Below are 11,919 nucleotides of genomic sequence, written 5' to 3' on the forward strand. Positions count from 1 at the left end.
ACAAATGGTGCTGGCATAACTGGACATCAACACGTAGAAAAATGAAAATAGAGCCATATCTATCGCCATGTACAAAACTCAAGTCCAAATGGATCAAAGACCTCAACATAAAACCAAACACTGAACTTCATAGAAGGACACTTGTACACACTGGCACAAGAGACCACTTCCTAGATATAACTCCTACACATGCACACCACCCCAAATACATACACAAAAAGGAGTAGCCATGAGACAATACACATACAATCTAAAAGAATATAAACATAATACATATTTGTATCAATGTAAGAAAAGGAATATTGAGAAACTCTGCCCAATGAAATTAAGAAGAAAATTAAGAAGAAGGACATAGCACCAAGTGTAAATGCACTTTACCATTAGCGTCATCTTTTGTTGACAGAGATAGCGACAAAAAAATAGGTTCTTACTCCACAATAATGGTGATTATCAAATGTTCCATAACATTTTACAGTGATTCCACCTCCTCCAGGGTTGAGCGTTCCAATGCAGATGAAATGTTGGATAACAACCACACAGGTTTAAGGGAAAACAGGACAGAGTAACTTTAAAATTAAAAAAAATGGTTGAGGGAATGGAGATATGGGTCAAGAGTAAAAAGGGCTTGTTCTTTCTGAGTACACTGGTGCAATTCTCAGAACCCACATGGTGGCTCACAGCCAACTGTAACTCTAAGTCTAGGGAAACCATATTCTAATCTCTATGGGTACCAGGCTTGCAACAGGTACACAGATATACAGACAGGCAAAACACCCATATGTAGTTAGTTAAAAATATGGAACCAATTGACTCATAGTGTAAAGTTTCATCCCTCCTATTTTGAAAAGGTACAGTGTTGTTAATATTTTAAAAATGCCTTCATTTGTTTCTATGAAACATTACTTTATTAATCAAATCCTTGAAGGCTTGTTTGACTTGTTGATTTCTCAACGTGTAAATAAAGGGGTTCAACATGGGAGCAATTGAAGTGTTGAGAACAGCCACCCCTTTGGTCAGCGATGCCCTTTCATTGGCAGAAGGTTTGACGTACATGAAGATGCAGCTTCCATACGAGATGGAGATGACAATCATGTGAGAGGAGCAGGTGGAGAAAGCCTTTTTCCTCTGGCTGGCAGATGGGAACCTCAGGATGGTGCTGATGATGTAGATGTATGACAGGATCACTAGGACCAGTGTGAAAAGCAGAGTGATGGAGGCAACATAAAGACCAAGTGCCTCTAAAAGCCTTGTGTCTGAGCAGGAGAGTTGTAAAATGGGGAAGTAGTCACAGCAAAAGTGATCGATGACATTGGAAGTACAGAAATCTAACTGGAGGAATAGCATGATTAATGGAAAGATCATCAGAAATCCTGCCAGCCACGAGGTGAGGACAAGAAGGGCACAGACTTTCTGACTCATGATGACGGTGTAATGCAGTGGCTTGCAGATGGCGACATAGCGATCATAAGACATAGCGGTGAGAAGAAAGAACTCAGACACTCCCATGGAGATGAAGAAAAATAGCTGAGCCAAACAGTTGTTGTAGGAAATGCTCTTAACTTTTGTAATTATTGACCTCAGAAATCTAGGGACAGAAACACTGGTGAACATAATTTCTAAGAATGAGAAATTCTGGAGGAAGAAATACATAGGAGTCTTTAAGCGAGAGTCAAGCAAAGTGAGGGTGATGATGGATAGGTTTCCACACACACTTAATATGTAAGCAATGAATAAAAAGAAAAAAATTACAGCCTGAAGTTCTGGTGTATCTGATATGCCCAAGAGCACAAACTCGGTAATCACAGAGTGGTTTCTCATGCTGATTTATTGTCCACAAAATCTATTGATTAAAAAATTGAAGCATAAATTTAATGTAAGAGAATTAAAGCTTAAATGTTGATATTACGATAGTCAAATAAATGAAGCAATATCTGACCATTCCTATTAAACAGAAAATATCTTGTTAAAAGAAAACATATAGATAGATGCATAAAGCTCCCTTCAACCATTATGCAAAGACTTTACATTCAGTCATTCTGTGTGTAGTGACCACTGTAGATCTGTTTAGCAATATTTAGTAGTATCTTCATTTTTAATATGAAACACTGTTTTCTGGTTTCACATATTGTATGCTTTCAGGACTGACTATATAACATTTAATTTCAATTCTAATATTACTTCGAACCTCTATAGTTTGTTGCTAGAAAATGAGTGATCAATAATTTTTACTAAACTCAAATGTGTCAGGGTTATTTTCAACCTTAATAAATGTGTTTCTTTAAAAGGCCAGCAAAACAAATGTGTTTGCGAACACAAACATTGGACTAGATTTTCTTTTATTATAAAAACAAATAAGTTCTTGTTTTGAGAGAATTAAAACATGGGTCAGGTACACCATTAATTCCAACACTTTGGAAACAGAGTAAGGTGGATCTCTGTGACTTCCAGGCCAGCCTCCTCTACAGAGTAAGTTCCAGGCTATACAGAAAGACCCGGTCTAAAAGAATCAAAAGCAAAAAAGATTATAGGCTAAGGAAAATAATTTAAACAGATCCAGGGGTCAATAACTACTTTCTGTGAATTGTGAGTCACTTACAGCATTTCAACATCTTCTTTTTACTAAGTTCACTTTGTGATCTTATCTTTAAACATTCTTGAGGACAAAAAGGAACTCATACAGAAGATTTATTATGTCAAACCATAATAGGGCCTCCCTTCTCAAAGAATCAACAGAATAAATAAAAATATCTGTAGGATTTTCTGCACCAAACCACATCCTCTACACTGTAATCTCCTGTCAGTCCTACTCTCTCCTGAGAGCTAACAGACAGCACAGCGTGTGTGGTTATCACAGTGTAATGGGCTGCTTTCTAGGCAGGTCTGCAGCAAGGGAGAAGCACTAAAGCTGAAAATGGGTACTGTCTAGCTTTTTCTGTCTTGTCTTCTTAGTCTCTGTGGTTTTGCTCTTTAGGAATACCTCTCAAAACTGAGAGGTAACTGTTATATGACTTACATGATATATGAAATATAATAAAATGCAAAAGTAATAGATATATTTAATAACTTTATGTCCTTGATTTTTTCCAGTATAGTAAATCTTTGGATGATAGATAAAAATGCATTTGCTCACAAATGTGAAACATACTGTTTGGTACTGAAGGTAATATCAGTCAAATATAAAACCTTATTATTATATCATTATTATTATTATCATATTATTCTTCAGAAGATGTTTTTGTCATTCAGGTCATAATTGCCTCTATGTAATACACAGAAAACTGCCATATAAAAGAAGTATATGTTGAATTTCTTGTGATATTGCTAAAGTCTCACTGAGAAATAAAAATAAAACTATCTTCAATTACTTTTATCATTTCACAGAAACTGAGTATGCTGTGATCCATGTCCAAAACATAATATTGTCATCCCTGCAACTCTTTAAGAACATGGAGAAACTGATACTGTTTTAAGACAGTAGAAGGTAGAGCGTGTTGAAAGTCTCTTGATCAGATAAAGATTGAAATCTGCACAAGCATAAATACAGCCTTACCTTCTCTGGCCAGAGTGTAAATCCCTGCTACGCTCAGCTAAAGAACAGAAGGATGCACGCAGAAGCTCAAGACATGTGTGGTGATGTCGTGACTCCTCTTTCTTGAAAACCAAACAACATAGAGAGATCTAGAAAAAGTGTACCAATCAACTGATAACACTCAGCCTGGCTTCTCTTTGGTCAAGCAATTTTCTTAATAAGGGCATGGACTCAGGCTATGCTCAGGAGATAATTCTTCCCCTATTCATTTGGGATTAGTTAAACTCGGGACTAACCTGTCCGACAATGAGTTCTTCTTTGAAATGCTTACTAATATTTTACTAATTAGTAAATTCTGCCCATGCAAAGCAAAATAGAGTACTAAAAGAAAACATTATTTTAGTATCTTCAAAAGTTAGGATTGTATCTTATCTTTGTTTTTATTTTTTAATATCAGGATTCATATGTGCTCCAAAATATGACATCCAGAACCACAGCAATGTATGGAGACCTATCTTTACTTTTTCCTTGCATTTCCTTCAAATCTTTTGATTAGTTGAAAGAAGACCAATTATAACAAATCAAATTGTTTCTATGTATAACACAAACACAATTACATACTCAGTTATTGTACTGTATTTTGTTTATATTTTATTGTAATTTACATAGTCTATAAATACAGACATTGTGACATTCTACTGCATAAAATGTTCTACTGTTTTCCTTTCCTATCTTGGTTTTTATTTAGTTAACACTCAAAAATGGATGTCTTTCCTCGGCAAATTACCTAAAAATAAAATTCATCCTTCTGTAACAATTGCTTTGCATGCCAAGAAGACTTTTATATGATTTATTGTTGGCTGAGATTAAAGTTAGATTCATATTTTATGCATTAGTAACTCTGCCAAAATAGAATAGCATGAATGACTTCAAATTATAGTGAAGGGAACCCTGATGGCTCTTTGACCTGAAGAGGGAGGGAATGGGGGTATGGGTGGAAGGGAGGGGAGGGAAGGGGGAGGAGGAGGGGAGGAGATGGAAATCTTTAATAAAAAAATGAGAAAAAAATAAATAAATAAATAAAATTAAAACCAAAAAATTACTTAAATACTTTTAAAAATAGTATTGTACTTTAGTTTGCAAAAATACATTCATGAGATCACAACAGTTGCAGCTGATGACTCAAGACAAACACAAGATCTTGCTTGGGAGGCCGAGGTGTTCCTGAGGAGCCACGGGCTGATAGTAGCTACTGGAGGGTAGGGGGTGATTTTCTTCAATGGTGTATCCCTTAGCATGCTGCCCATAACCTAGTAAATAACCCTCCATCCATGGTGTAGGAGTGTCCCTAATTAAAATCAATAGGCTGTAAAAAGAAATATAAAAGTAGAGGAACTAATCTTGAGAAGAAGTTTGTTGAAAGAGTAAGAGGGATAAAAAAGGTTGATAAGAAGAATATGACTAGAATATATAAATATATTAAACTGTTGAAGAATAAATTAAATAAGTACACATTCTTCTGGGTTTCAATATCCTCACTACTCCATTTTATGGAAAAGGAGTTCCCATCACATCCTGTAAAATTTCATCTTGAAAGTTTGGTAGCACTCAACTGTAACACTGTTCTTAGAGCCGTACTTCTTACACACTTATCTACACACTCAAATTCTTCAGTAGACATAGTGATATGCAGATAACTACTTTCGTTGGTGAATTTTGGTGGATGTACCAAAGAGATTTGTTCATTCCACCAATGTTTCAAACTTTTAAACAATCTTAACTGCTACTTATTACCTATAACTAACACATAACAGCACAAAGTTAATATTCTCATTCAGATAGGGAATATTTCACATCGATGTACACACATATACATTGTGTACAAATAAGTAAAATGGAAGAATGAGCATAGAAAACAAGACTAAGCCCAAAAGAACAAACATTTAATCTTGTAATTAATATCTCAGTGTCAAGAGCATGTGGTGGCATGATGTAAGACCTAAAGATTTTAGCAACTCCATCACTACAGCATCACCATCTGGATCCCATACAGACTTTCTCTTGGGTTGGTACCACTCATTGCCTGCAAATTTCTCAGAAGACATTATATGTTCCTATCCTCTCTTCATTTAGAAACTCCAAGACAAGCACCCTACTTAGTTATTAATGATACAACTTAAACAGAGCTACAATAAAAAGGAAAAATGGGGCAGAAATAAATACAAACATATAGTTTAAAGAGAAAAAGAGCACCAGGAAACAATATTTCAGCCAAGGGTTGTGATGAGAGAGATAAAGAGATTAAGGAGAGGCCTGATCTGCACTGGAATAAAGACCCCATCCATCTAAGCTTCCAATCTGTATAAGGAAAATTCCTGAGAACTTTCTGATCCTAGAAAGGGAAAAAACTGTAGCAAATGTGAGTCAAAGGAGACAAGCTTCAAGCCAGGTCACCTGCCAAACAGAGCCAATGAAGTCAGGTCATGCGCAGCAGGGGCCTCCCTAAGGAAAGTCCCAGAGAGCCCACTGTGTGGAACTGCGGAAGTAAAACCTGCATTGCACTGGGGACCCTAAGATGTTGGAGAGACCAGAACCATGAAATGTTTGCCAAGGAAAGCTGCATACAGGGAGTGGAACCATTCTAACAGAAAAAAATGTATGTTGCAGGTTCCAAAGCTGAAAGGACAGAACTACTGAAGGCTTTTGGCACTAGATGACGAGCTACAGGATTTCCTCATTATGATCCATGCCTCCATTTTGGAATGGTCCCATATATTCTGTGCTGCTGTAGATTAAAAGAACATAGTTTACTTTTTATTTTACATGGAATTACAGTTAGGGAATTCCCTTGAGTTTCAGAACAGACTTTGGTCTTGGGACAATTAAGTAATGTTGAGATTCTGAGACTTTTGAAGTTGGATTAAATGCATTTTGTATCACAGTATGGCCACAGGCTCATGGGTGTCAGGGGGTAGACTGTGAGAGTTTGCATGATATTCCCCTTACTATTGGGCATCTGAAAATTTGCTCCCCTGATGGTTCAATTGTTCAGGTAGCATACATAGGAAGTGTGGGCTTGCTGGAGGAAGTGTGTTACTAGAGGCAGGCTTTGAGATTTCAAATCCCATGAGCTATTCTGAGGTCACTTTCTGTACCTTGTTTCTGGTTAAAATGAGTCTTCTCAGCTTCTTCTCCAATTGTCATGCCTCCCCACTGTGATAGTGATGGACTTATGCCCCTCTGGAATGCTTCTCTTTTTAAGCTAGTTAACTTGATCATGGTGTTTGACCACAGCAATAGAAAAATGACAAAGACAGCTTCCGTACCTTCTATCTATAATGTGATTGAATGATCTTGTACAAGTTCTGTACAGATAAAGTGCAGCCAACTCAGATACTGTGAGTTCCAAAATGCAATGGTTCTGTCTTGCCAATAAGACATCTTTTCAGTCTAGTCTTTCCTAACCAAGTTCTGAGCTCATGAATTAACCACTAAGAAACTAATCTAATGAAGTTGAGAGCAGTTCTCTTCTGGTGGTAGAGAGATACAAATGTATAAGACAGTTTAATACTAACATCCATTTAGCAGAACCACAGGGCCTATGAACTCTGCATCCAGGGGTTCTTAGTTAGATATACTTCATCAAGCATGCATTTAATTCTGTGGCATGACCCATAAATTCAATAAGGAAGTGTTTGTTTACCCCTCTACCATGCATGCCACTATTGAATCTATGATTATATCTTGCAACACTGATCAGGTCTATAACCAGAGCCACATGGGCAACTAGAGAGAGTCCAGAGGGTGTATAGTGGTCTGGGCAGTTTGGATGAATCCCAAGTGAGTGGGACAGAGTGAAGTATGCCTCTTATCGCCCACATGTACATCTACAGGTAGTTCTAAGGTAGGGTGGTGGACTGAGTATCTTCAGTTTATCCCCGGGGGAAATATCTGTGGGAAGCAGTTCTCCCACTGGGGTAAGCTATGTGGACTAGGTGCACAGATGTCTAGAGATAAGATGTCTAGAGATAAGAGTGAAGCCATGTCTGGCCTCTTTCTAGGAGCCATCCGTGAAAGCTGGGCACTGCCTAGAGAATCAACAGTATTAACAAGTATGGAGTCCTGGTGAAGGAAAATGGGCTCATGCACAGCCTAGGGAAAAGGAAAGAGAGGACTCTATCCAGCAGTATAGCATGATCAGCACAAGATCTGGGAAAGACAAACAGAATCTTTTGCAGCCTAGGGGAGAAAAGAGAGGGCCCTACCAGTCTTTGCAAGATCACTAAAAGACAGGCTAGGTCTCAGTGGCCTAGGGAGGAGAATAAGGAAGGGCCAACCTGGTACTGTGGGTAGGATGGGATCCTAGAAAATTTGGGTGGGATCTTGGGTGGATAAGAGAGAAAAAGGTGACGACTCTACCTGAAAGCATGGTTAGCATGGTGTGCTAATGTCCAAATGGTTAGGTATTTAAAAACTGGGTCTCTAGTTGGTAGCACTGTCTGGAAAGTTTTGGAAGTGAAGCCTTGCTGGAGGATGCATTTGAGAGTATATGGCAACTTTGAAAGTATATGGATTTTTCCTACTTCCAGTTTGTACTCTCCTTCATTCATATGGTAAAATATGTGAGTTCTCGGCTAACTACTTGGACCATGACACCTGCCTGCTGTCATATCTCCCAGCCATGATATACTCTTTACCCTCTAGAGCTAAGCTACTTTTGGTTATGTGATTTGCAACAGAGGCAGAGAAAGAAATTAATATGCATGCATGGTGTGGGAGATGTTTCTATGTGTTGCTTTTGTTGGTTAATAAATAAAACTGCCTTGGCCTGTTGACAGGACAGAATTTAGATAGGTGGGGAAGACAAAACTGAATGCTGGGAGAAAGAAGGGCAGAGTCAGAGAAGCCATGGATCTGCCGCTGGAGGTAGACATGATGAGACTTTGCTGGTAGGCCACGACCTTGTGGTGATATACAGATTAATAGAAATGGGTTAAATCAATATGTAAGAGTTAGCCAATAAGAAGCTAGAGCTAATGGGACAAGCAGTGATTTAGTGAATACAATTTCTGTGTGGTTATTTGGGAGCTAAACTAACCAGGTGGCCGGGACGAACAAGCAGGCCCTCCTCCTACACCTGCAGTCTGGGGAAAGACACATAGGATCCAGTGAGGCCTGGGGAGAGGGAAAAAGAATTCCTAAACAGCCCTGAGGTCAATATGAAGTCCTGTTAAGAACAAATGGGATCTCGGGTATATAAAGGGGAGAAAGAAGAGGACTCTGTCCGGAAAAGATGCAGAGTGGGTACACTGTGAAAGACAAACAGGATCTTTAGGATCTTAGGGAGTTAAGAGAGAGGGTCCCATCCAGCAATGTCATCTTTACCAGGCCCTGAGAACTTCAGGTTTAGTCTTGGTCAGCCTAGGGAGCAGAAAGGAAAGTCATGTTGTCTCTTCATTGTTTTCCCAAGGGGTAGCAAGCTATACTGGCTTCCATTTAAACATTCTGATCTTACTAACACTCACTCTACCGGTCATAGAACAGAGTGTGGTGATTCCTTCAGTCTTTGAGTATATCTACCCCAATGATGCATTCTGGGACTTGGAAAATAATGACAAGCTGAGTTTTGGGACACACTGTACTATCTGTATTTTGGTCCTGGAATAAAAATCCAAATAGATTCCCTGAGTGCCACAAGCACTGACTTTCACGGGAAGGCCATAAGGCTGTCTGAAATCTCTAAGAATCAATGTCACTCTAGAGACAATAATGGGTCCTGAAGAGTCTGACTATTCCCTTTTCCCCAGTATACAGTAACCTAGTAAAGGTCCATTAAGAAAGATGGGACAGGAAGTAATAGAAAAATAGAGGGAAAGTGTCATGATCTGGACAGCTTACTACTGACTGATGGGAGAAGGATAACTAGGATCTCTCAGGGATGTTCCATAAACACGTGTGTGTGTGTGTGTGTGTGTGTGTGTGTGTGTGTGTGTGTGTGTGTGTGTGTATGTCAGATATAATCAAAGAAAATGAGGCTAAAACTTAAGAGGGGTCATTGGAGTGGTTTGAGAGAGAGTGTCTAGGAGTATCTGGAGAGAAGAAAGGAAAGGAGAAGTGATATAGTAGTACTTCAGTTAAAAATATTAAGAAATATTATTCTACAGGTATAGGCAAGTATCCTAGGTACTTCAAATTTGTAGTGAAGTGGACATGGAAAGATGGCCCAGTGGTTAAGAGTGTTTGGTGCACAATCAGGAGGTGAAGAGGTTGGCTATAAGTAAACACATAAAATCTGAGCATAAGCCCCTCAATGTCTATAACCCCAGAACTGAAGGGTACATCAACAAGTGGATCACTGGGACTTGTTGATAACAAACCTAGCTGAACTTCAGGTTGATGAGATATTCTGCCTCAAGGGAACAAGGCAAGAGTGAGAAGGGGACATGCAGCACTGTCCTCTGACCACCATACACACAGGCACACGCATTCACACACACAAGTGCAAACTCCCAAATATGCACACAATCCCAAATGGACACACAGAAAGGAATATCCATAATAGAATGGACAATCAAAATAAATATAAAACATAATAGCATTTGTATCAAGGTTAGAAAGGGAAGATTAAAAACTGTGCCCAATGAAATAGAGAAGAAAATAAGTAAATAATGATAAGTGTGAATGCATTTTACCATTAGTATCATATTTTTGCTGACAGAGACAACAACAAAAAACAGGTTCTGATTCCACAATAATGATGACTATCAAATGTTCCATAACATTTTACAGTAATCCCACATCCTCCGGGGTGGAATGTTTCAATGCAGATGAAATGTTGGACAATACCCACACAGATTTAATGGAAAACAGGACACAGTAATTTTAAAATTAAAAAAAATGTTGAGGGAATGGAAAGAAGGCTCTTAGGTTAAAAGTTATTGCTGTCCTTTCTGAGTACACTTGGTGCAATTCCCAGAACCCACATGGTGGCTCACAACCATCTGTAACTCTACTTCCAAGGGACCCAATGCCCTCCTCTGGTCTCTGTGGGTACCAGGCTTGCAATAGGTACACAGGTATACAGACAGGCAAAACACCCAAACACACAAAATACTTAGTTAAAAAGATGAAATCAATTAGCTCATACTGTAAAGTTTCATTCATCCTATTTTGAAAAGGTACAATGATATTCATGTTAACAACGGCTTTCATTTGTTTCTATGATACATTACTTTATTAATCAAATCCTTGAAGGCTTGTTTGACTTGTTGATTTCTCAACGTGTAAATAAAAGGGTTCAACATGGGAGCAATTGAAGTGTTGAGAACAGCCACCCCTTTGGTCAGCGATGCCCTTTCATTGGCAGAAGGTTTGACGTACATGAAGATGCAGCTTCCATACGAGATGGAGATGACAATCATGTGAGAGGAGCAGGTGGAGAAAGCCTTTTTCCTCTGGCTGGCAGATGGGAACCTCAGAATGGTGCTGATGATGCAGATGTAAGACAGAATCACCAGGGCCAACGTGAACAGCAGAGTGATAAAGGCAAAATAAAAACCAATTGTTTCTAAAAACCATGTATCCGAGCATGACAATTGTAAAATGGGGAAGTAGTCACAGCAGAAATGGTCAATGACATTCGAAGCACAAAAATCTAACTTGAGGAATAACATGAGCAGTGGGAAGATGGTCAGAAACCCTCCCAGCCACGAGGTGAGGACAAGAAGGGCACAGACTTTCTGACTCATGATGGTGGTGTAATGCAGTGGCTTGCAGATGGCGACATAGCGATCATAAGACATAGCGGTGAGAAGAAAGAACTCAGACACTCCCATGGAGATGAAGAAAAATAGCTGAGCCAAACAATTGTTGTAAGAGATTGTCTTGACTTGAGTAACTATTGACTCCAAAAATCTAGGAATGGAAACACTGGTAAATATAATTTCTAAGAAGGAGAAATTCCAGAGAAAGAAATACATAGGCGTCTTTAACTGAGATTCAAGCAAGGTGAGGATGATGATGGTTAGGTTTCCACACACACTTAATATGTAAGCAATGAATAAAAAGAAAAAAATTACAGCCTGAAGCTCTGGTGTGTCTGAAATACCCAAGAGCACAAACTCGGTAATCATGGAGTGGTTTCTCATAATGATTTATTGTTCATAGAATCTACTGATAAAAATCAAAGTGCGAATTTAATGTTGAAGAATTAAAGTTTAAATATTGATATTACTATATCCAGTGAAATGAAACAAAATCTTCTTATTCCTATTAAACAACCAAAACATCTTGTTGAAAGAAAACATTTTTAAATGGATTATAAAGCTCCCTTCAACAATTATACACAAAACCTTTACATACAGTCATAATTTTAATATGTGTAGAGTACT

General features: G+C 38.4%; 2 protein-coding genes across 2 annotated transcripts; both read right to left on the minus strand.

Moving 5' to 3' along the window:
- Positions 1-879: 879 nt before the first annotated feature.
- LOC119803414 (olfactory receptor 6C3-like) lies at positions 880-1,818 on the minus strand. Its single transcript, XM_038314713.1, has one exon. It carries the CDS (start codon positions 1,816-1,818, stop codon positions 880-882), a length of 939 nt encoding a protein of 312 aa, XP_038170641.1.
- An 8,919-nt stretch (positions 1,819-10,737) lies between these two features.
- Positions 10,738-11,676, minus strand: LOC119803450 (olfactory receptor 6C3-like). Its single transcript, XM_038314791.1, has one exon. The coding sequence runs from the start codon at positions 11,674-11,676 to the stop codon at positions 10,738-10,740; it is 939 nt and encodes a 312-aa protein (XP_038170719.1).
- Positions 11,677-11,919: the final 243 nt, after the last annotated feature.

Source organism: Arvicola amphibius, chromosome 17 (assembly GCF_903992535.2).
Source record: "Arvicola amphibius chromosome 17, mArvAmp1.2, whole genome shotgun sequence".
In the NCBI taxonomy this organism is placed as follows: Eukaryota; Metazoa; Chordata; class Mammalia; order Rodentia; family Cricetidae; genus Arvicola; species Arvicola amphibius.